The sequence below is a fragment of the Rhinatrema bivittatum genome, chromosome 2 (genome assembly GCF_901001135.1).
Source record: "Rhinatrema bivittatum chromosome 2, aRhiBiv1.1, whole genome shotgun sequence".
Lineage (NCBI taxonomy): Eukaryota > Metazoa > Chordata > Amphibia > Gymnophiona > Rhinatrematidae > Rhinatrema > Rhinatrema bivittatum.
In genome coordinates this window covers 481,457,127-481,482,696 of record NC_042616.1, presented here as the reverse complement: position 1 = coordinate 481,482,696, position 25,570 = coordinate 481,457,127, and the positions used below count along the sequence as shown (strand labels likewise).

Below are 25,570 nucleotides of genomic sequence, written 5' to 3'. Positions count from 1 at the left end.
AGTACAGAATTTTTACTCAGATTCCTACAGCTCAGGGGTATTTAGCCATCAAAGTTACTTTAAATAAATCCACCCCCTCTTCCCATAAGCTGAAAGACGGACTTCATGTGAAACAACTTTTCTTTTTTACCCTAGTTGCAGATTTCAATTTCTAAATGAACTCAAGAGTTTCAGAAGACAAACTCCAAATAAACGTGCTGCAACAGATAATGTGCAGAGAATGTGACTGCCCCACCTCCAATGGAACAGACTAAAGAGAGCAACACATATCAACTCAATGCTCCTTTACAAACACAAAAATAAGCCAGACATGTCATCTATCACACCTTCACCACAGTCACAACATCAGAGGAAAAGTAGAGTAAATAACCAAAAAGTAAATTATAGCCGATAAAGCTGATCACATACGCACACTTTTTCCATCCTATAGCATTCTGGAAACACATATACACGTAAACATACATTTTGATATGGGTCACTTTCTACCATAATATGGGACTCCAATTCAGATGAACTTTGTCCCACTCCCACTCTAATTTATTAGAATTTATTTATTTATTTAGTTCTTTTTTATACCGACATTCATGATACAGATCATATCATAGAGTACAAGGTTAAAAGTATCTTAGGCCTTCATTTAAGAACATCAAAAAAGGTCATACTAGGTCAGATCAAGGGTCCATAAAGCCAGCATCCTGTCTCTTGACACAAATACCCAGTAGGATCCCAAAGAAAAGACCTGAACCTTCTTGCTTATTATCAGTGATATGCAGTGGCTTCCCAAGCATACTTGGCTAATAATGGTTCATGGACTTTTCCTCCAGGAATTTAACTAAACTCATTTAAAACCCAGCTAAGCTTTCACCACATCTTCTGGCAACACATTCCAAAGTTTCATTGTGCACCGAGTAAATAAATACTTGTTCCAGTTTATTTTAAAAGTGCTATTAGCTTCATAGAGTGTCCTCCTAGTCCCAATACTATTCAAAAGAGTAAATAACCATTTCTTGTTTAGCTTTTCCATCCAATTCAAGATTTCAAAGATCTCTATCATACTTCCTCTCAGCCATCTCGTCTATAGGCTGAACAGCCTTATCTGTTTAGCCATTCCTCACAGAGGAGTCATTCATTTTGGTTAACCTTGTTTGTATCTTTTCTAGTTCTGCTATATCTTTTTTGTGATGGGATGACCAGAAATGCACACAATACTCAAAGTGTGGTTGCACAATGGATCAGTACAGAGGCATTAATGCATCGTCTATTTTCCATTCCTTTCCTAATAATACCTAACATTCTATTTACTTTTTTTTTTTTTTGACTGCTGTCAAAGATTTCAAAGTATTATTCACAATGATTTCAATATTTTTTTCCCAAGTGGTGACAAAGATTGAACCCAGCATCATGTATTTATAATCTGGATTATTATTCCTTATATGCATCATTTTGCACGCGTCCATATTAAATTTAATCTGCCATTTAGATGTCTAATCTCTCAGTCTCACAAGGTCCTCTTGAAATTTCTCACAATTGATTCAACACAATTTAAAATTGTATTATCTGTGAATCTGACTATTTCACTCATCACTCCTTTTTCCAGATTATTTATAAATATATTAAAAAGCACCAATCCCAGTACAGATCCTTGGGGCACACCACTTTTAACCTTTCTCCATCAAGAGAAATGACCATTCAATCCTACTGTTTCCTATCCTTTAGCCAATTGCCAATTCAGAATAGGTCATTGATTCCTATCCCACGATTTTTCAATTTCCTGAGGAGTCTCTCATGAAGGACTTTGTCATATGCCATCTGAAAATCCAGATACACTGTATCAACTGACTCACCCATTGTCTATGTTTGTTAACTCCTTCAAAAAAAAGTCTAACAGATTTGTAAGGCAAGACTTCCCTTTGCTAATTCCATGCTGTCTCTGCCATATTAGTGTGTCTACCCAGATGGTCAGAAATGTTGTTCTTCACAATAGCTTCTATCATCTTGCTCAACAGCAACATCAGGCTCACTGATCTGTGATTTCTTGGATCTCCCCAGGAGCCTGTTCTAAAAAGGGGCATTACGTTGGCCACCCTTCAATTCTCAGGAACTGTAGCCAATTTGAATGAGAAGTTTGGGATTACTAGTAATGAGGTAAAGTTTTAAACACACACATGCAGTTCCCAGCATGCGCACATGTTATAAAATTGGCTACCCACGAACGCAAGGGGGGGGGAGAATTTTCCTTGAAACGAGCAACAACGTGATAAGGCCTTCCCCAGTTCCCTCCCAGTCTGCTCCAATAAAGGAATGGACTGGGAGACAACTTAACTCCCATCTACCCTGCCTTTTTCCCCTCTCCGCCCCGACCCCTAAATCCTTTCTACCTAGCATTTTTTCTGTTTTTATACTTACCTGCTCCCCCCGAGCAGTAGTAAGTAGTGCGTGCCGGCTGGCTGCTGGCATGCGCCGCCCTGGCCCATCCCTTTTTCCACAGCCAGCTCTTCTGCACGTACCGGAAGACATGTGCATGGCCACGGCAGTTCTAAAATGCCCGTGGCGCGTGCGTGGCTTATCTTGCAGTTCTTACACGTGCTGGCATCTGAAAATTTACTTGAATGAGTCTTCAATTTCATTTTTTAGTTCTTTCAGCACTCTGGGGTGTATACTGTCTGGTCCTGGTGATTTGTTTTTTTTCTCTTTATTAGTTTTAAACAAATACAAAGCAGACAGAAAACTTTGCACAGAAACTCAGCAATCTTGCCAATATTACATCTTACTTCAAGAGGAAATTTGAAATTTAAATAAAATTTAACCACAATCTATGTGTTTGAGGGGTGGATAATAGATTTAAAGGGAGAAAAAAGAAAATTATTCCTTACCTGCTAATTTTCGTTCCTGTAGTACCATGGATCAGTCCAGACGGTGGGTTATGTCCCCCGTCCAGCAGATGGAGTCAGAACAGAGCTCGAGGGCTCCGCCTCCTATACCAGCTCACCCTCTGCTGGAGCTCAGTATCGTGAATAACAAAGCCCAAAAGAGCAATAACAAAACAATTTGGATCAAAACCCTGATGACAATCAACATCAATAACCATAAAACAGGCATGACCTAACAAAAAGAGGTCGCCAACGTCAACTTGTGAGGAGCTTTACAACTCTGAGAGAGAACCAGAGAGAAGAAAGAAGAGACAGGAGATAACAATGAATCCGAGCAGGTCGCAAGATCCCAGCGTGGTGGGCGTCTGGACTGATCCATGGTACTACAGGAACGAAAATTAGCAGGTAAGGAATAATTTTCTTTTCCCTGTACGTACCAGGATCAGTCCAGACGGTGGGATGTACCAAAGCTTCCCTACTATGGGTGGGCCCTTGAGAGCCCTGCTCGGAGAACCTGATCGCCAAAGTGTCCAGGACCCGAAGGCGCCAGGTGTAGGCGATAATGCTTAGCAAAGGTATGCAGCGACTTCCACGTCGCCGCCCGGCAAATTTCCTGTGGGGAGATGGCACGAGACTCCGCCCAAGACGCTGCTTGAGAACGTGTAGAATGAGCTCGAACGCCCCTGGGCGGATCCCGACCGGCCCCGATATAAGACGACGAGATGGCATCCTTGATCCAGCGGGCGATGGTCGTCTTTGAAGCTGAGGAGCCTTTCTTAGGTCCCGACCAGAGCACAAACAAATGATCGGAAACCCGAAAGGCATTGGTAACCTCCAGGTAGTGGAGTAAGACTCGTTTGACGTCCAAGTTACGAAGAGACCTCGACTCCTCTGGAGAGAACGCCGGGAGTTCCACCGTCTGATTCACGTGAAACGAAGAGACCACCTTCGGGAGGAAGGAAGGTACTGTACGCAGCGAGATCCCCGCCTCTGAAATGCGAAGGTAGGGTTCCCTGCAGGAAAGAGCCTGCAGCTCCGAGATTCGACGGGCAGAGCATATTGCCACGAGAAAGACCGTCTTCATAGTGAGGTCTTTAAGAGAAGAGTCCTGCAGGGGTTCAAAAGGAGTGCCCGCTAGGGCCCGGAGAACCAGGTTAAGACTCCACGACGGACAAGGGTCCCTGACCGGCGGCCGTAGATGTTTGGCCCCCTTCAGGAAACGGGCGATATCCGCCTGGAGAGGAAGGGCGACTGGTGTCTGTACCAGAACATTCAGGGCCGCTACCTGCACACGTAGGGAATTGTATGCAAGACCCTTATCTAGCCCGTCCTGCAAAAATTGAAGGATCAGAAGTACCGACGCCTCTGTGGGTCGGGCCCCATGATCGGTACACCAGGCCTCGAAGACCTTCCACACTCGCACATAAGCAACAGAGGTAGAAGGTTTGCGGGCCCGGAGCATCGTAGAGATTACTGCCTCCGGGTAGCCTCGTCTGCGGAGGCGGCGCCGTTCAAAAGCCAAGCCGCAAGACAAAAGAAGCCGCCTGCTCGAAAAATACCGGACCCTGCTGCAGGAGCCGAGGAAGATGACTCAGGCGTAATGGTCCGTCCACTGTCATGTGAAGCAGGTCTGCAAACCAAGGACGACGCGGCCACTCCGGAGCTACCAGAATCACGGGACCGCTGTGAGTTTCTATCCTGCGGAGTATCTTGCCCACTAAGGGCCAGGGAGGAAAAACATAGAGTAGCTGATCTGCCGGCCACGGCAGCGCTAGAGCATCCACCCCCTCCGCGCCGCGCTCCCTTCTGCGACTGAAGAAGCGTGGGGCCTTGGCGTTGAGGGCGGTCGCCATCAAGTCTAGTTGCGGCGTTCCCCAACGGCGAACCAGGAGCGTCATCGCCTCGTCGGAAAGGGACCATTCGCCGGGGTCCAACCGCTGACAACTCAGGTAATCCGCTTGCACGTTGTCCACGCCGGCAATGTGGGAGGCCGCGAGCCGAACCAGATGAAGTTCCGCCCATTCCATCAGGAGCGTGGTTTCGGCGGAGACCTGTTCGCTCCTCGTCCCGCCTTGACGATTGATGTACGCCACCGTGGTGGCGTTGTCCGAAAGAACCCGTACCTCTCGGTTCCGAATCAGGGGGAGGAAACGTCTAAGTGCGAGGCGTACTGCTCTGGTCTCCAGACGATTGATCGGCCACCTCGCCTCCTCCGGGGACCACGTCCCCTGTGTGGCGCTTCGTTCGCAGACAGCACCCCACCCCACGAGGCTGGCGTCGGTGGTCACGATCACCCAAGAAGGAACGTCGAGGGAGACGCCTCGGGCCAGGTGAGCCGGGACCAGCCACCACTCCAGACTGTCTCGAGCTGATTGAGGGAGGGGTAGAACCACCTGATACTCCTGTGACACCGGTTTCCATCGCGACAGCAGGGACGCCTGCAGTGGACGTAGGTGAGCAAACGCCCAGGGCACCATGTCGATGATGGACCCCATCACTCCCAGAAGCTGTAGATAATTCCAAGCGGTGGGTTCCGACAAAGTCGCGAACTGACGGACGTGCCCCCTCAAGGAGAGTGCCTTGTCCGCACGCAGGAAGACCATGCCTTGCTGAGTGTCGAAGGTCGCCCCCAGAAAATCCAAGCGTTGGGATGGGATGAGGGAACTCTTGGGGAGATTCACAACCCAGCCCAGAGAGCGAAGCATCTCCAAGACTCTGGCCACCGAGGCCTGTCCATGCGAAAAGGACTTCGCCCGCACCAGCCAGTCGTCCAGGTAGGGGTGCACTAAGATCCCCTCCCGCTGGAGGGCCGCCGCAACCACCACCATGATCTTGGTGAAGGTCCGCGGAGCCGTTGCGAGCCCGAAGGGTAGGGCCTGAAACTGAAAGTGCTGACCGAGGATCTTGAAACGTAGGTAGCATCTGTGGTCCGGACGTATCGGGATGTGCAGATACGCCTCCGTCAGATCCAGGGAAGCCAAAAACTCCCCCTGGTGTACCGCAGCAATCACTGAACGCAGCGTCTCCATGCGGAATCGGTTGACCCGCAGAGAGCGGTTCACTTCCTTCAGATCCAGTATGGGCCGGAACGAGCCGTCCTTTTTGGGAACCACGAAGTAGATGGAATAATGGCCCGAGCCCGCCTCGGTGAAAGGAACGGGAACGATAGCCTCTATGACTTGCAGACTGTCTAGTGTCTGTTGAACCGCCATCCGTTTGAGGTCGGAGCCGCACGGAGAGAAGAGAAATCTGTCCCAAGGAAGATGGACAAATTCCAAGGCGTAACCGTATTGGATGGTGTCCAGGACCCACTGATCTGAAGTAATCTTCACCCACTCCTCGACGAAATCTGTGAGTTGGCCCCCGATGGGCGGACAGGAGGAGTGGGTCGGTCTGGCATCATTGGGTAGATTTGCCGGGGGGGTTCCCCTGGCCCGAGCCCTCTCTCGCGGGCCTCCGCCCACGAAAGGACCGCGACCACAGTTGGGATCTATTGGGAGCAGTGCGAGGATTGGACTGCCGGTAGGATCTATAGCGTCGCTGTGCTCGAGCCCTGGTTCTGGTGGAGGCAAACGGCCTATAAGGCCTCTGCCGATCTTCGGGTAGACGATGCACTGCATTTTCCCCCAGTGACTTCATGATCTGATCCAGGTCGTTCCCAAAAAGAAACTTCCCACGAAAGGGAAGGGATCCCAGGCTCGATTTGGAGGAGGCGTCCGCAGACCAATTCCGGAGCCACAAAAGGCGACGAGCCGCCACCACCGACACCATGGAGCGGGCCAGAACGCGAAAAAGGTCATACAGAGCATCCGCCCCGTAAGCGATGGCAGATTCCAGGCTGTCGGCCTGAGCTGCTTCTTCCGGAGGCAACTGTTGTGACGTCAGGAGTTGCTGGACCCAGAGAAGACTAGCCCTCTGGGTCAAAGAACTGCACATAACAGCTCGCATCCCTAGGGCCGAAACCTCAAACACCCTCTTGAGGAATGTCTCCAATTTGCGGTCTTGTGTGTCCCGTAGGGCCGTTCCGCCCGTCACCGGGATCGTAGTTCGCTTAGTCACCGCTGAGACCGCCGAGTCCACCTTAGGGAAACGGATGAGATCTAAGAAATCCTCTGGCAAGGGATATAATTTTTCCATGGCTCAGGTGACCCTCAACGCCGCTTCAGGGACGTCCCATTCCCCCGTGAGGAGCTGGAGAAAAGACTCATGGACCGGGAAAGCTTTGGCCCTAGGTCTGAGGGCGGCCAGGACCGGGTCCCCTTTCTTGGAGCATGTTGCGACCGCCGGAGCCACAGGCGCCGGGGGGGTCCGGTGGAGGATCCAGATCTAGCTCTTGAAGGGTCTGGTGAAGCAGGTCTTCTAGTTCCTCCTTATGGAAGATCCGCAAGGCTCCCGGGTCGTCGCCCTCCGTTTGCCCCTCCAATTGCGCCGGATCTGGAGAGTCCGAAGGGTCAGGGCCCGAGGAGGGAGCCGCTCCCGCCCCTGGAGGCTGAGATGGCAAAGCCGAGGAGCTTGTGGCTGGCCCAGCCGAGGTCAGGGGCCCGGAGGCCGGAAACGAGAGCTTGGGAACTTTGGGAGCAGGAGGCCCCGAGGGGGCTCCCCCTGGCTCTGTGAGGCCCTGCAGGTAAGCCATGTGCATCTTTAAAATGAAGTCCGGGGAAAAAAACGGCAGGCTGGCTGAAGTCGCAGCCGCAGGGGCCCCTTGCAGTGGTCGGGCCGGTAGAGCTTCCTCGGGGCTTCGGTGCAGGCGGGGGGCGCCCCGAACTGCGTCTGTTTCCTCCGGAGCGTGTTCTGAGGGAAAATCCCGCTCCAAAATGGCCGCCGTTCCCACCATTGGCGAGGACGTGGCCGGCCCGCTCATCCCTGGCTGTGGTGAGGAGGGCGCTGGGCGCGAACCCGAGCCACGCGAACCACCTTCCCCTTCAGGGAGGCAGCGCGGGCAAAATCCCTCCTTCGAAAAACGAGACCCTGCCTCACCGCAGGTCTCGCAGCGGGAGAAGCGCGGCATGAAAAAGCCGCTATGAGAAATCGCCTCGGGGGGGGGGGCCAAAAAGGAAGCGCACCGCGGGGGGGCCGAAAGGCCGACACAACCTGCCTGACAGAACCTTAGGCGCCGGCGGGAAAAACCGCTAGCGGCGCGCCCAGGCCCGAGATAGCGTTCGCCGGGCCACAGGACTGTCAAGAACCGCGTGAGAGAGCCGGGTGTACCGGCAAACGCCGACAAGTGAAGAGAAAAGCTGCAAAAAACCACACAGAGAATAACACTTACCCCCAAACGTAGGAAAGTGAAACTGCAGGAGGAGGCAGAACAGAGCAGCAAGCCTCCTCAAATCACTGACAGAATAAAAACTTTTTTTTTTTTTTCAATTAACTTGATCCAAATTGTTAGCTAGCAAACAAAAGACAGGTAGAACTCAAAGAAAAGTAGAAAGAGACTCAAAAACCTGTCAGACTGGGGAAGCACTGTTTCCCCAACTCACATCTGCTGGAGTCAGAAAGATACTGAGCTCCAGCAGAGGGTGAGCTGGTATAGGAGGCGGAGCCCTCGAGCTCTGTTCTGACTCCATCTGCTGGACGGGGGACATAACCCACCGTCTGGACTGATCCTGGTACGTACAGGGAATGCACAATATGAAAACCATATCAGTAATTAGTAGTATAATGGGTACACACTTTTTGCCTTAACCTCTACTTTTGACCTTCAACTCTGCTCTGCCGCTCCTACGCACCAGCATGGCTGCTTCCTTAACACACAAGTTTGACCTTCATCTCTGCTCTATTGCCTCCATTGATCAGCTACACTCTTTCTGCCTTAAGCACTACTTTTGACCTTCAACTCTGTTCTGCTGCTCCTACTCACCAGCATGGCTGCTTCTATAATATATAAATTTGAACCTTCCGCTATTCAACAGCATAGAAACTGCCTTGACTTAGTCCTTTAACTGCTGTCTCTGAGTTCTTCATCTCAGTTCTTTCCTTTTATGGTAATCATCTGATAACTTTCACACTTAAATACCCTTCCCCACAGCCTCATCCAATCACCACCACCCTGCTCATAGCTGGGTAATGGAGACTGACCCCGTGCAAAACGCTCCTTCATCAAGTTGTGAGCGTTTTTTGAAAGACAGCAAAGAAGGTTTAATTTGTGAAAAATATAAAATATAATGTAATTCAGTGATAAAGTATTTGATTTTAAATTAAATGTATTCAAATTGTTGATATATCTTAATACCAGATGCATTACACCCCCATTTTTGTAAAGGGCTTGTAGTTAAAGCTAATTGTATAGATACATTTCTTGGGCTATTTTAAATTTAGAGATTCAGAACTACAAATTATTCATAGTTTCATTCATTCCTGTTACATTTTTTATTTCAAATACTGACATATATTTTGGATTTTGATACCCAAAATATAGAATTCCTAGACTGTCTTTTGGTCTGGTTTCAAAGTGGAGATTATTCTCAAATTGTCTTTATAGATGTTAATTAAATGTGATTTGCAAAAAGTATTGCAATTATTTTTATTTTTTCTGTTTTTGTGCTTTTTCACTGATGACAGACAGGCAACAAAGAGCTAAAAATAATTTATTTTTGTATCTCATTTTTCCTTAAAATTGAGAATGTTTTTGAAAGAAAATGAGACTGGCTTTTGAAGGTGTTTTCTGAGAAAACAGACTAAAGGATAATTATAGCAATAAAATCAGATTGTGTAGATAAACTCACTGTATTAATTATAATTACTACTCCAGTCTAATAAACTTTTAAAATAAGAATCATAAAATGTATACATGTGTACAAACAATACATACTAAAGAAAAAATAACTAAGGGGTAGATTTTTAAAAAGAACATGCGTGCATCCATGTGCTCGCACTATTCGTCACGTGCACATGGACGCACAATTTTATAACATGCGCAAACATGAGCACGGGATTTTATAATCCACTCATGCATGTGTGGGCGGCGTGTGTGTGTGTGTGTGGTGGGGGGGGGGGGGGGGGGGGCTATTTTATAAGATTACACGTGGCGATGCAATTGGGCCTCCCCGAGTTCTCTCCCAGTCTGCTCCAATTAAGGAGCGAATTTGGAGGGAACTTCCTACCCTCCTATCCATTCTCTCTCTCTTCCCCTCTCCTCCCCACCCCCTAAACCCTTTCTCCTACATTTCGTTATTTTTGTTTTGATGCTTACTGCTCCGTCTGAGCAGAAGCAACTTGCGCACACCGGCCAACTGCCGGCACGTACTTCCCCAGCACAGTGGCAAATGGCTACTGTATCGGCTACCTGCCTTTTGTCTGCCCCAACCTTGACCTGGACCTCGACACCACTTGCTTGTTGTATGCCCTGATCTCGGCTTTCCACGTGACTTTGTCTGACTGCTCCTTATAGGACTCTCGCCTAAGCCCTGCCAGCCCCTGGAACCCAAGGACTCAACCTGTGGGGAACAGGGTTAATATAGGTGAAGTCCTAGTCTTAGTCCTTGTAAGAGTGCGTCCACCAGCTGTCGGTGTGGAGATATAGAGAGTTCACCTATTAGGCTACGTCAACCATGCCACAGCCAAGAGCTCACATCCGTATCACAAGGCAATAGAAATAAGGCTCCCAGTAGGGAATGGGGTCCCCTAATCAGCAATGGTTCCCCCTTCCCAAGATTAGAAAAATACCGGAGGTCAAAGATATTCTCCAAAAGACTGAATCTCCCAGTTCTTTCGGTTTAAGAGACAGAGACCCCTATGAGGGTCTCTAAATGAAATCCTTAGAAGTTCTCTACTCTGTACTGAGATGTTAACTAAATCTTTCTGGGTAAAAGGCCCAAAAATAAAAACTACATAATATGCCCATGTAAAAAACCTGCGATAGGAAAAAAAATGCGCCAAAACCTGCATTAAAGCCCTGATGCAGAAAAACCACGGGAAAAAACAGCATTAGAAATAGCACTAATTTTAAAAATGCTGCAGCATTCCTTATTGGCTGGTAAAAGTGACATGGGCCAAACTGTGATGTGATTGGTATTAAGAACATAAATAAATAATAATAGAATAATAAAAATGAATAGTTACCTGGGACTGAAGCAGGAGCAGGACAAGCAAAAGCAGAGTTCCAGGGGTAGCAAGAATTTTTTTTTTAAAGAAGTAGAGCTGTCATTGAGGTTATTTTTTGTGTAACAATTGCTGCACTTGTAGGGAGGAGTGTGGACAAGAGAGAGAGGGCTTTGAAAGCCCCAGTGCTGTTTAGGCATGTCCCAGTGCTGTTCGAGGCATGTTTGTTTTGTTTATTTGGTGCTCCGATGTCTGAGAATGTTGGCAAAGCTGGCAGGGTGATGTCTGCTTTAATGCAGATGAAAAGAGGGTGTTTCATATGTTTGTTTAGGTTAAACACCCTCTAGCAGGAGGGGGGTCTTGTCCTGCCTGAAGCAGGGCACTCTTTGCTCTGATGCTGAAGGCAGGCAGTGGGTAAGTACCTGATGTTTGTCACTGAGGCTGACCGCTGCTGCCACCTTGTCTATATAAAAAAGGAGGAAACTGACAGCGGAGCCCTGATGGAGAAGTGAAGTGTCTGGGCCTCTGTGCAGATATAAGTGGTGACATCAGCAGGGCACCCATTACTCCGAGTTGGGGGGGGGGGGGGCTATAGCCGTAGCCAGGGCTAACGTGCGTTTGGCTTCCCTGGTTACAAGTGAAATGGTCAGTGATTGCTGAAGGACAGTTTAGAATTTCAGCAGATCTGAGGCATCATTTAAGCGCCTGAAGTCAAATGTATCAGAAGTGCTGGAAATGTACTCTGACTTCAAGGGCCTACCTGAGGGACTATAACCCAGCCAGGCGCTTCCAGCTCACTACTGCCACCTCTGGTGGTTCACCATATTGCCTAATAAAAGAACTAGTGTGTGTCTGTCTCCTACACGAAGCCTGACCAGTGGTCCCTCTCGGGATTTCCCCCGAGGGCGTGGTCACCTGCCACTGGTCCAAGGATCCACCCACAACTACTCTAAATAACTAAAGATTGCTAAACACCAGCCTTAACAACAGAGCTTCCTGACACTAGGGTGGGAGTGATATCTCGGAAAGAAGGTGGGTAAAACAATTGACTGAGGTGGAAATCTGTCACCACCTTAGGCAGAAACTTAGGATGCGTATGCAAGACCACACAATCATGGAAGAACCTTGTGTACAGCGGGTACAAAACCAGGGCCTGAAGCTCACTGACTATGAGCTGAAGTAATCGCCACCAGGAAGATCACTTTCCAGGTGAGGAACTTCAGATCACAGGATTGAAGTGGCTCAAAAGGAGAGCGCATGAGCTGTGCCATGACAATTAGAGGTCCCAGGATGCAACAGAATGCCGGTGAGGGGGCTTCAATTGGAGGAGGCCCTGCATAAAGGAGCCTACTAACGGATGCACCGAAACGGGCATGCCAACAACACTCCAATGGTATGCACTGACAGCACTAAAGTAAACCCTAACCGAGCTGGTCTGAAGTCCAGACACTGAGAGATGCCACAGACAGTCCAACAGCTGGGGAAGGAAGCAGGAGAAAGGATCTAACTCATTCCCCTTACACCAGACAGAAAATCTTTTCTACTTTAAGCTGTAGGACTTCCTGGTGGAAGGCTTCCAAGATGCCACCAGTACCTAGGAGACACAGTCTGAAAGCACCAAGGGCCGAAGGACTATGCGCTCAACATCCAAGCCCCCAGGGCTAATGCCCGGAGGTTAGGATAGCACAGTGTGCCCTGATTCTGCGAGATGAGGTTGGGCACCATCCCCAGCTGGACGGGTGCTCGCACCAACAGGTCCTGCAGGAGCAGGAACCAGAACTGTCAGGGCCAGAAGGGCGCCACAAGAATCATGGTCCCTCTGTCCTGTTGAAGCTTCAGCAGTGTCTTCAGGAGGAGTGGTAGAGGTGAGTACGCATAGAGCAGACCCCCTCCCCCAGTGGAAGGAGAAGGCATTGCAAGCCGGGTGTTCGCTCCCCGACCATAGGGAGCAAAGCCTGCACGCCTTGAAGTTGTGTGGGGAGGCAAAAAGGTCCACATCCGGCATACCCCAAGCAGCAAAACAGCTTGGCCGCTACCTCCAGTTAGAGGGACCACTCGTATGGTTGGAAGGACTGACTCAAGCGATCTGCCAGCACATTTAGATGACCTGGTAGGTATGTCGCTCATAGAAACATCCCTTGTGACAGAGCCCAGGAACATACTTGTACCACCTCGTGACAGAAGAGGAACACGCCTTTGCCATCCTGCTTGTTGATGTACCACATCGCTACCTGGTTGTTCGTCTGGGTCAGGACTTCCTTGTGCAACAGCCAATCTCTGAACGCCCACAAGGTGTAGCAGATCACCTGCAGATCCAAGAAGTTTGACAGCAGGTTTCGGAGGCGGTTCAGAACCCCTGCATGCGGAAGCCATCCACATGGGCTCCCCAGCCCTGAGGAGAGGCACTGGTTGTGAGGATCACCTGAGGCGGGGCGGTTTGGAAGAGAAGTCCCCTCTCCAAGTTGGGGAGGTCTTTCCACCAGGACAGACACAGCCGCAAAGGTTCCGTGACTGCAATGTCCAGCCTGGCCCCTATGAAGTCCAGCTAGAGAGACAGGCAGAGGTGAGGGCTAGTGCGCTCAAGGCTCCCGCGTGGGACTTGCTCTTGATCAACCAGTCGTTAAGGTATAGGAAAACATGTACCGCTCAACGTCTGAGGAAGGCCACCACCACCGCCAGACATTTGGTAAAGAAGCAGGGGGCTGAAGCCAACCTGAAAGGCAGCACCCTGTACTGGTAGTGGCATTCCCCTCCACAAAATGGAGATACTTCCTGTGGTGGGGAAAATGGCTATGTGAGCACAAGCTTCCTTGAGGTTGAGGGAGAAAAGCCAGTCTCCTCTTTTGATAAGGGGAAATCAGCATACCCAGGGAGACCATCTTGAATTTTTCTCTGGTGAGAAACTTGTTCAACGCCCTGAGGTCGAGGGTGGGGTGCAAGCCGCCAGTCCTTTTAGGAATGAGGGAGTACCTCGAATAGAACCCTCGGCCCTGTTGGGGGAAAGGGACCGGCTCTACAGTGCCCGCTGCAAGAAGAAGAGCAGAGTCCGTCTGAAGTATGGACTTGCTGGGCGGACAAACCCCACAATGGACATGGGGGAGAGGTCTCCGGGCGGCGAATGAAATTGAGTCAGTACCCCTGATGAATGATGGTGAGGACCCAAATGGTCTAATGTAACATCCTCCCAGTGATGGGCAAAGCTTAGGAGCCCGCCTCCTACTGGGGTATCCGATGACAGGGTACATTCTGCTAACTTTCGCTCCCTCGCCGCCAGTAAAAAGCCCATAGCCGAGGCTTGCTGAGGTGCCGGCTGAGGCCTGGGTTCTCGCTGCTGGCGAGGGCGACCCCTAGAGGGAGCACGTGCCGGACAAGTCAGAGAGGCAGGAGGATAGTATTTCCTCGGCTTGTAGAAAGGCTTCCAGGACCCCGGTCTAGAGGATTTCCTGGCTGAGGAAGGAGCATCAGTGGCACTGGCAGAAAGCTGTTGAAGGGTATCATGATGGTCCTTCAACTGTGCCACCACATCCCGGACCTCCTCCCCAAAAAGGTTTTCACCTGTGCAGGGGAGGTCGGCCAGCCGTTTCTGCATCTCTGGGTGGAGGTCAGATGCCCTGAGTCAGGCCATTCTCTGGGCCCCGATGCCCACCGCAGCCACATGGGCCACTGTCTCAAAGACGTCATAAATGGAACACACCTCGTGCTTTCCAGCTTCCAGACCTATCAAGACAATGGCTGAGAGAGAGCTTCTTGCTGCTGTTGAGGCAGACCTTCTGCGAAGTCCTGAACACATTTCCAGAGGTTATGGTTATACTGGGTCATGTACAGCTGGTAGGCAGCAATATAGGCCACCAGCACAGCGCCCTGAAAGACCTTCCTGCCCAGAGCATCACGACCTGTTGCACCAGTTAGGAGGCATCAGCCTTTCTGTTGACGGGGAGATAGTAATAGGGTGCTCCTACATCCAGAGGAGGAGGTTTTTGAAGATAACGTGGATAGGCACTGCCACGATCTCCTTAGGAGCATTGACAAACTGGAGTACTTCCAGCATCTTATATCACGTATCCTCCTCCGTAAGTAGCTGAAAGGGAATGGCTTCAGTCATGGCTCTCACAAACTCCGCAAAAGGACAAATCCTTTGGGGGTCAACCGGTGCTGTTCCTCCGGCGGGGAGGGCTCCGAAAGGGGGTCGTCTGAATAATCAGAGGACAATTCCGTGGAGTCATCTCCCCAAGGGTCATAAGGCCCTTCCTCCTCACAGGGGGCCCACATGACACGGGCGCAGCCAGCAAGGGGCATTGGTCCTGGGCTCCGAAGGTTTCGGAGGCCGCGAGGACATTGCGGGAATTAGTGGTTCCCCAGGCATCGGGGGGACCGGAGGCCGCAGGAGTCCCAAAGGACCCAGCATGGACTCTGGGAACCGTGGTCTAGGAAACAGATCCAGCTGTATCTTCCTCCTCGGAGGACCTGAGGATCGGGATCGCTCCCGGTGGGGGGCATTGTGGTCGTTGGGGAACCCGAGGGGCCCTTGGGCACTTGCTGCATTGGTAGGGCACCTAAAAGGACGTCCAGACACTCCAGTAGAGGTGCTAAAATAGATGGCAGAGGCTCGGGAACCAGTAAGGCGGTCGATGGCACTGGCAACTCGACGCTCTGGAGTGCTTTAAACACTGCGGATTGCATCCTGCGGTCCAGTTCCTCCTGAGAATCCAGTGTGGCCAGGAATGACGGAGGACGACGAGGCATTACCAGCTCTTCCTTGGACCTCCAAGGTGGCACAGATCCCAGCACCGATGTCGGTGGGGAACACCCAGGACTCCCAGGGGCATCCGATGGCTGGTGTCGCTTCAATGGCAGGCCCGGCAGCCGCCGGTGTCGCGTTTGGACCTGTGCCATGTGTTGACAGCAACCAGTGGCGACACTTGCAGGATCTCCCATGGTGCTCAGCCTGGTCCTTCCCCAGTGCTGAGGAGGCAGAGGATCCTGATGTCCGGGAGAGTGGTGAAATCACCGAAGCTCTGTCTCCATTCCCACGATCTTTCGAAATGCTAGCAAAGGGAATGGCGATTGGAAGAGTATCCAGAGGCTCCCCATGACCTCTCGGCATTGAGGGTTCCAACGCAGGAGTGGAGGGAGCAGATTTGGAGGAACCAAAAAGTTTCTCCATTTTATCTAGGCGCGCCCGATGCCTTTTGGGGGTCATCTGATCACACAAATAACACCCATGGATGTCATGCAAGGCCCCCAGGCACAGGATGCAGACCTCATGTGGATCCGTGATGGACATGGTACACGGGCACTGGGGGCACAGTCGAAAACCGGTTGATGCCATCAAAAACAGTCGGCGTGCGGTCAATGACCGGCTATCACCATAAGGCAAGTAGTTGGGAACAGACTGAAAGGTTGGAAAAAAGCAAGAAAATTACCTTCACACCAAGGAGGCGCCAACCTCAAAAGGGGACCAGACGAGGAAGACTGGAAAAAACCTGATATTTGTTGAAGAAAATAAGGAAAAGGAGCTCAACAAACCACAAGGCAACTGCACCGAGGAAAAGAAGAGACTGAAGAGGGACCTCGCGTGGACACGTGGATAGCAGCATGCTGGGCATGCTCAGTGTGCTGGCCAAAGCTTCTAGAAACTTTGACAAAAGTTTTCTGTGCCCAGCTCCATCGGATGATGTCACCCACGTGAGGACAACCATCCTGCTTGTCCTAGTAAAAAAAGAGGGTGTCCATGGCTCCCTGTGCTGGTAGAACGGAGTTGTGCCAGAGAATTGTTTTCTAACTATATATTTATTAGATTTTAATATTCAACACAGCCAAAATACTTTGATTCATAAACACAATTGAAAACAAATATTCCAGGAAATACAATCCACAAAGAAAATACCTTCAAATCTAAACAGTCCACAAATAAGAGCGGGGGCAGAAGAGAGGAGATTAATTTCCTAATTAAACATAGGAAACTGCTAGTACCAGAGAATTTTATGTCAGGCACTTCCAAGCTAGCTCTCAACCAATAAAAGGAAACAGGAACACTTAGACCTTGAGGAGCTGGAGAGAAAAGATGTGGAAATGCACAAAAACAAGAGTCCTGTGTCTTGAGGACATCTTCAGGGAGATGTGCTCCAAGTATCTTCCGAATCCCATACACGCACGTACACACACAGCCCTCTCAGCCGTAATTCTGGCAATGCAGGCCCCCCTGAAAGGAAGGGGAACTTGAGGCATCTGATGAGTTCTACCACCTAAATGAAAAATGCAAAGGTTTGGCTTGGAGTTCTTTTATGACCTAGCTTAATTAGAACATTTCCATTCTGTGGCACACCTCCTGGACTCACATTTAAAACTACAGCATTTGCCATGTCAGAAGTCTTTCCTGGAATAGGATGGTCAAATATATGAGTTTCTGCACGAGTAAACATTAGAAATGCACTAAAATCTGGTCAAACTGGCATTCACTGGAAGTTAAACTTTGAATCAATCTGGTAAAGTAGGACAAACTGCAGGATCCAGACCAGTGGGGCAGGAGGCATCACAGTCATCTAGCCTATGCCTAATACAGATTAACTTTTTTTTTATAGCTGACAAAATCACCATAAAAAATAATTTATCTTGCCAAATTATGTTATCCTTGAAGAGATATGATATGACAGCAATAGGTACTAAGAAATAATCCTATTTTAAAACCAATCACAGACCAGGAATAGAAAAAGTCTGCTTACAGTAAACAATGTTTTCCATAGATACCAGGATAACTTAGCCATAACATGTGGGCAACATCATCCAGCAGCACCAAATGGACCTTACTCATAGCTAGTAGCGCTTTTGCTCTGAGCATGTGCAGGAATTCCTGCTCAGGCATTGCCTCGTAAGCCCCCTCAGTACATTTTAGAGCTAAAATCTAATTAGGTAGTCAATTCTCCAGGGAGGTGAGAAGGTATTTAGTGTAACTTATTCAAGCTAGTATCTATGGAAAACACTGTTTACAGTAAGCAAAGTTGCTTTGCCTGTCAATAAGCAGGGCTGAATTAGCCAAAGCATATGGGGAGTACCAAGCTGAAGGTTGCAGAATAACAGTTACTGAATAAGCAACCCATACCCCACCATGGAGCATAGACTACTAGGTGAACAAGCTATGCAAAACTACTTGTCCAAATTTACTGTCACTATTTGACCAATTGTCCAGATAGTAGTAGGACATAAAAAATGTGTACTGACAAGCACACTGCCGCTTTGCAGCTGTTTTCAAGAGTCATGGCTCGCGGATGAGCCACTGATGCAGCCATGGCTCTAACTTGATGAGCCATTTGTATGCATGCTAGCTTATAGCTGTGCACAATGCAGCCTGCTAGCCAGTTGGACAATGTACTAACTATGCCCAATCTACTGGGATTATAAGAGACAAATATTGAGAAGACTGACAATGAGGCCTCTTCTCTTGTAGTAAGCCAAGGCCCGTTTATAGACTAATATATGAAATGCTCTCTCGCCTTCATGTGCATGAGGTTTTGGGAAGATCATAAGTAGCACAATGGCTTGTTTAATAAAAAGAGCTGGCAAGATCTTTAGTAGAAACTTTGTGTGGGTGCAGAACCACCCCTATTGTGAAAGAACTGCATATACAGAGGATAATGAACAAAGCCTCAAATTTGTTAACTCTTCTGGCTGAAGTTACTGTGACCAGAAATATTACTTTCCATGTTAGAAACTTGAGTGAGACCATCTCCAAAGGTTCAAAGGGCAGCTTCATCATGTGCACCAAGATTACATTTAAATCCCATGGAATGAGAGGTTTCCTAGTGGTTTAGTATGCCACAAGCCTTTCATGAATTTGGAAACTAATGAATGGAGATACCAGCTTATTGTGTTTAAAGTGAGGGTAAGCCTATGTCACTGAGATGTTCTCTTACCAATGAGGTGGCAAGGTCTGATTTAAAAAGCAAGAGCAGATAATTGAAGAACTCTTTTGGTTTACATGTGAACAGATTTAAATTGTTGTGTTGACTCAACGTAGAAAACTTTTTTCATTTGAAACCATAACCTCTTTTAGTTGAAGTTTTCTGGTAGACACTAATATGTCCTCCATTGCTTTAGGTAAGGACAAGTCTTTTATTATTGAGTGTTCAACAACCAAGCCATCAAGTTGATGGAGGGAAGGTTCGAATGAAACAGATGTCCTTTTTATTGAGTTAATAAGTATGTATCAGTTCCAAGAGGTATCAGAGGATGTACTGGATACGCAAACCAGACTTGTATGGTCATCGCTAGAGAGTTATGAGGATCAGACAGGTCCAGTCCTTCAGTACTTTCTACACCATTATGGCTATTAGCAGAATCGGTGTAAAATCGTACATAAAATCTGCAATCCAGTCAAGCAGAAAAGCGTCCTTGGCGGATCTGAGTTTTCTAGAAGAATAGAGCAAAACGTTTCTAGTTTTCCATTTTGCTATGATGCAAATAGGTTGACTGCTGGAAATCCCTAGAAACTAAAATAGTCTGTTGCTTGAGGATTGCTGAAGGAACTTTTAGTGTGGATAAAAGATTTTGCTGAGGCAATCTGCCAACATGTTGGAGATTCTGGGAACATAGGTCACTTGCAGTACAGCTTGACGTCCGCATGCCCATTCCAATATTTTTATTGCTTCCTGGCAGAGTCTAAGATCCTGTGCCTCGTTTGTTTACATAGAACATAAGAACTTTATTGTCTGGATGAGAATGCTCTTTCCTTGAAGGAGAGGAGTGAAAGTTGTTAAGAGAGTGTATCTTATCACTCTCAGCTTGAGGAAATTGATCTGAAATTGTTTCTGCTGGAAAGACCATGTCCCTTGAGTTTGACAGGGGACTGTGTAGGCTCCCCAATCCTTTGTGGAGGCAACTGTTGCTAAGGTTACTTGGTGAGGAGATGGTCGCAAGGCAGACGGGTCACTGATACTATATATATTGCTGTCGCCATGTAACCAAGAACCAGCAGCACTTCACTGGCAGTTGACTCAACTGTGTTCAGCAGTCTGTAAGCCAATACCCCGAGAGTTTGTGCTCAATCTGAATAAAGGATAGCTCTGCCCTGCAGAGAATCTATTCATTTCCTAATGAACTTGATTTTCTTGGATGGAATCAGAGTTGATTTCTTGAAATTCACAAGGAAGTCAAGTGACTGGAAGAGACATAATGATTTCTACAGAGAGGTTAGAACTCCCTTTTGGGAATTCAATGTCACAATCCAGTCATCCAGGCAAAGGAGCATCTATGTGCCCTGACAGCGTAGATTCGCTGCTACTTCAGCTACACATTTGGGGAGGACTCTCGGTGCGGCTGAGAGGCCAAAAAAAGAGCACTTTATATTGATAATCAGAAGAATCCACATAGAACATAGGTATTGCCAATGGGAATGGTGGATGGGAATATGAGCAAAAGCATCTTTAGGTCTGGATGAAGGAGAAGATTGTGTGGAGGGGATTCAAAATTAATTTATCCCAGTGTATACACTTGTTCAGGATTGGTCTCAGTCCACAGGTTTCTTGGGGATATGGAAACAGCAGTCTCCATAGAGATAAGAACAACTGGTTCTATTGCCCACTGTTTGCGGAGCAACTCCACTTCCAGTTAAAGTTGTGTCATGTGAGACTGATCCAGATTGAAGACTAAGCAGTGGGAAGCACAGAAAGCCAGGAGAAAAGCAAACAATATCCAGACTCCACAATCTTGAGAACCCAAAGATTTTTGGTGATCTTGTACCATTCTTCTAGGTAGTGTTAGAATCTCCCCTCTACCAGAGAAGATAGTTGCTGGGTCTGAGATTTGGCTAAAAAAACTTGACCCAATCTTCAGCTGACCTGTTGTGCTGCTTTTGGTTGTCGGTGAGCGCGAGTTGGAAGTTGTTGCGGACGTAGAGATGGCATCCGGTAGTGCTGGAATTACCAGAAGGGATGTTTGTGGAACCAAGGGCTTTTGAAAGAGTAGAATGGATGCCTTGCAGAAGACTGCTGTTCCGGACCCATGGAGAGGGGCTATACTGCCACATGCTGTTCCTTAATATCTGTGCCACTGTTTCTCTAAGCTCTTCTCTGCGGCAGGACACAGTCAAGTTTTCATCTAAACATCGCCATCCTCCAACACAGCCTCATGACAAATTGAAATTCATCACATCTATGCTCTTCTTAAATCAGAAAGAGCTCATAAACTGAACTTTATCATTACTTATGTTATTTCCTAAGCCTTATAACAGTTTGTACTTTACAACCATTGTTAACCCCCCATTTCCCTATAACCTATTTTGTAAACCGTTATGATGGCGTTATTTTAACGTTTCCGAATGACGGTATATAAAACTCCTTAAATAAAATAAAATAAATGTAGGGTACTAACTCAACTAGGCATTGTGGCGAGCTGCAATGGAATTCAAAGAGGACCATGAGTCTTTATCGAACATCTCATAAACAGATCGAAGAAGCTGGCATATACAATCTTCAGCATCCAGTAGTGGCTGAGGATCATTGGCCGGAATAAACGGCTTCAGTTTTTGTTTACTGTCATGCAAATACTGGACCATGTGGAATTGATGAGCAGTGATCTGTGCATTAAGCATGGAGCTTTGAAAATATTTTTGTCAAAACTGTTCAGAAGACTAGGATCTTTCCCTGGCAGTGTATCTGAATATATTCTCATTTTCTTTGCTTGGTCTTTTAAGGGATGATTCTGTCACTACAGATTGATAAGATAATTCTAATTCCAAAGCATTTAGGTGTTTTTTTTTCCTTTTTTCACTCCATACTGAAGGTCAAGTTTTCTTGCTACTAGGGCACAGGAAATGGGATTTTCCCACATTCTCATTTTAAATCTTGCAGGATATGATGAACTGGAATTACTGCTGGGTCCACTGGAGCTTCCAGAACCTGGAGGCGGCCCAAGATATTTGTACGAGGGTCTTTGCCCTTATGTTCACTCCAAGGGATTTTCCTAATTTGGAGTAAGAAAGGTCATCTGGGTGGGGGGGGGGGGGGGGGGGGGGGAGGAGGTTGTCAGAGGGGATTTCCAAAGATCCCTCTTCAAAGCCTAGAGATGAGGAAACACTGATCTAGGACTCCAGCAATGAAGCTGGTGATCCGAAGAGAGATCCTCAGTCGCCTCGGAGGAGAGAACTCCTGGTGCATATCTTTGGAGTGGCTAGAGTCTCCTGCATGCGAATGCCATGGGCTAGAAACACATAGTGGGGGTTTTGATGAAAAATCCACATGTACTGGGGATTCTGGTACTCCTTCTTGTGAAAGTAAAAATGATATCTTGTAAAGCAAAGGTTATATAGAATCCTCTTTATCTTTAGCCACTGAGGTAAAGCAATCTTCACCATTTCTGCTACTTGGTCAAGTGGCTGACATGCTTCTGACCTGGTGTAGGTGGTGGAACATCTTCTATACTAGAATAGAATGTTGCAATTCTTATTAAATATAGATTACTATTACCATCTTCTGGGCTTTGTAGAATTTGAACTGGAGGCAGACTGCAAATAAGAGGCACCAGAGAGCAAACGAGATCTGCTGTTTCTAGAAATAGTCCCTGTGACAGCAATATTTTTGGCGAGAGTGTTCTCGTAATAGGTGGTGGAGGGAAGATCATATCCCCTTCTGCTCCTATGGAAAGCTTCCATGACCACTATATATAGTTACGTAGGAAGATCTGCAGTATGATGCATGAATGTTTCCAACTGTTTAATTGGCAAAGGTGTTGATGATCGATGTTCTGGGGCTCGATTCATTGAAGGTTTGTGTCAGTGGTGCTTGGGCATTATGCTTTGATGCACTGATGTAGCCTTGTGTTTGAATGATGCTAACTGTGCCGAAGGACTCAAGCCTCTGTGCTTCGTTGGCACCCGATGCTCTGGTGGTTCTTCAATGCATGGTGGCTATGTTTATTTACCCTGAGGAGTCAGCCGGTTCCACTGAAAGGGGAGATATTTTAGAGGAGCTAATGCTCAACTCTGTTCCCAGTGAGGCAGAGGAGGCTGCGCTTCGGGAAGAGGACAGACTGCAACTTCTAAGAGACTTACACAGTTCCTCCATTTTCCAGGCCCTGGACCTTTGTAGAACATCCATCCACAATTTTAATAATTGGCTTGGTCATGATCTGCTCTCGGGCAACAGTATGAGAGTACATGTCCATCTGTAAAGGACATTTTCATGCCACAAATACAGTCTTACCCACTTACTGTAGCTTTTTATTGATAAACATTCTGAAAATATTTTTTTTTTAAAGAGCACTGAAAAGTGCTGTTTGGGGGCTACTGAGGCTATAAGGCAACTTTTATCTTTAACATTTTGAAAATATCTTAGAAAAAAATAGAGAGACACAGGTACACATCCATGCTAGTGCTCAGACAAAACAGACACAAAGACTGAAGGGGCTGACGAGGAAACACTTGAGTAGGAATTTCTGCAAAAGCTCTACAAGTTATGAGAGAGATGACCGTTCACTGCCGCTGGATGTCATCCACATGTTATGGCTAATTCAGCCCAGCTTATCAATGGAAAATGGCAATAAGGAATGGAACTTATGCTGCGGGTAAGCAAATACTAAATGTATGTTTATATAAGATCCTCAACAATGTTTGAAATTTAGATAACCACTCCTCCTCTTCCCCCCAAAAAAACAAAAATTAATACATCCATTGATGGCAATACAATAAACAATGAAAAAGAAGAGAGAAAAAGAATAAATACCACAGATGTAAAAATAAATAAATAAAAATCCCGAGCAGGGACAAGAAAGAGAAAGAAAACCAACACAAGAAGTTTGCTAGCCTAGGGGGCAGCCTAGTTTGAAAGAAATTTTCAGGCCTTTTTTGTAGATGCTTGGGGACGGAGCTTGAAATGCAGCCACACTGGAGGGACAAGAAAACAGGCATGGCACAGAAAGAACAAGACAGGCAAGTTAGGACTCTTGAAAATAAGGGAGGGATTAAGTTGGATAGGCTTCCAATTACAGAGGTGGTAAATATGATCATGCTAAACCCAGGTCATTCAAGAATTGGTTAGCCTACAGCAGATGGCATGTGTCATCTTTTGGGGTTTCAGTCCTTGAATTTAACTAGCACTGTGTTTTATTTCATGCTTGGTATATCCTAACTTGATTGTTCTCAGATTTGGGTATTTACTGGCATTTTTGTTTTACAGAAAGATGGATTATAAATCAAATAAATAAAGTCACTAGCCAAGTGTCTAGAAATTAGGTAGGCAGCTGAATTCTGAATCACAGACAGAGGCTTAAGCAAAAAGCAATACCAGTCAGAGGGGAGGGCATACATCAGGGTTTCCCAAAACTGTCCTGGTGACTCCACAGTCAGTTGGGTTTCAGGATATTTACAATGAATATACACATATTGGAGACTCAGTATACATAAGTTTATCTCATGCATATTTACTGTGGATATCCTAAAAACCCAACTGGCTGATGTCAACCAAGACAGGTTTGAGAAGTCCAATTATATAAAAATACTACATATAACAATCATATTAAGATACCCACATCCGATAAACTGATCATACCTTTAAAATTTCCAATAAACAGGCCAGGAAGAACCTATTGGGGGAAAAAAAAAAAAGATAGATCAATTGGATACATTTTGGCATTCTACAAACCCACAGTAGTTGAAGATAATAACTTGAATTTTTGCCTTTTCTCGGCCTCAAAATTATGCCATAATGCTTTAAAGCTATTGCTATTGATAGTGTAAATTTTGCTGACAAAATTCCAAGAGTCAGCAGACAGAACACAAGTGCAACTACTGTTGTGTTTCTTTAACAAATATGAATTTTAGGAAACTAAAATCATTTGCCAAGATATTTAACATCAGCAGCTTGTTAGACTCTCCTGAGGAAACTGTGTAAAAAAAATTTTAATTTCTGCATATAATACTTACGAATTCTGAAAAATTCTGCATACTTTGTCAAAATACCATAATCACTGATTTTGAATGATACTTGATTTAAAATACAATAAAAAAAATTAAATTGATTTCCACAATTTTCACTGGAGTACTTTAGTGCATCATAAGGCCTGGCTCCCAGGCTTGAAACAACCCCCGCCCTCATTCTCTCTCTCAGGCTCAGCCACCTCATATCTCTCTCTCCCCTTCCACATCTTGGACTTGATCCCACAGCTCCCTCTTTTCCAACCCAAATTCCCAGGCTTGACCATGCTGAGTTCACTTTCATCCCTAGGTCTCTCTCTCTCTCCCCATCCTCCCTCCCCCTAACCCTTCCTCCCGTAAAGGCTTGAAAACCCCATTTGTTTTCTCTCTCCAGCTCTCTCCCCCAAGCCTCAACTTCACTGATCCCCCCCCCTCCCCCAACTCATGCTATCTGCACCCCCAGACTCCACCCTACTACACTCACCCTTCTATTCCCCCCCCCCCCAAGAATCATATCCTCCTCTCCAGGTTTCATCTCCATTAGCTCTCTTGCCCTCCCTTAAGTGATCCCCTCCAACTCTGACTCCACTACTGCTCACCCCCAGTTTCCATCCCACTGCACTGCCTCTTTTCTTCCCAATTATGGAACAGATTTTAAAAATTCTGCATGAATTTTAGAAATTCTGCATCAGAGGAGAATTCTGCACTGCACAATTGCACAGAATTCCACCAGGAATATAAATTAATATTCTGACTA

General features: G+C 47.1%; 1 protein-coding gene across 2 annotated transcripts in view; it reads right to left on the bottom strand.

Moving 5' to 3' along the window:
• Positions 1-25,570, bottom strand: part of DUSP22 (dual specificity phosphatase 22) — a 197,661-nt gene that overhangs the window by 150,898 nt on the left and 21,193 nt on the right. For both annotated transcript variants that reach the window (XM_029590525.1, XM_029590526.1), the window contains exon 2: positions 24,449-24,482. In XM_029590525.1, coding sequence (XP_029446385.1) covers positions 24,449-24,482 — 34 coding nt within the window. The remainder of the gene's footprint in view (positions 1-24,448; positions 24,483-25,570) is intronic.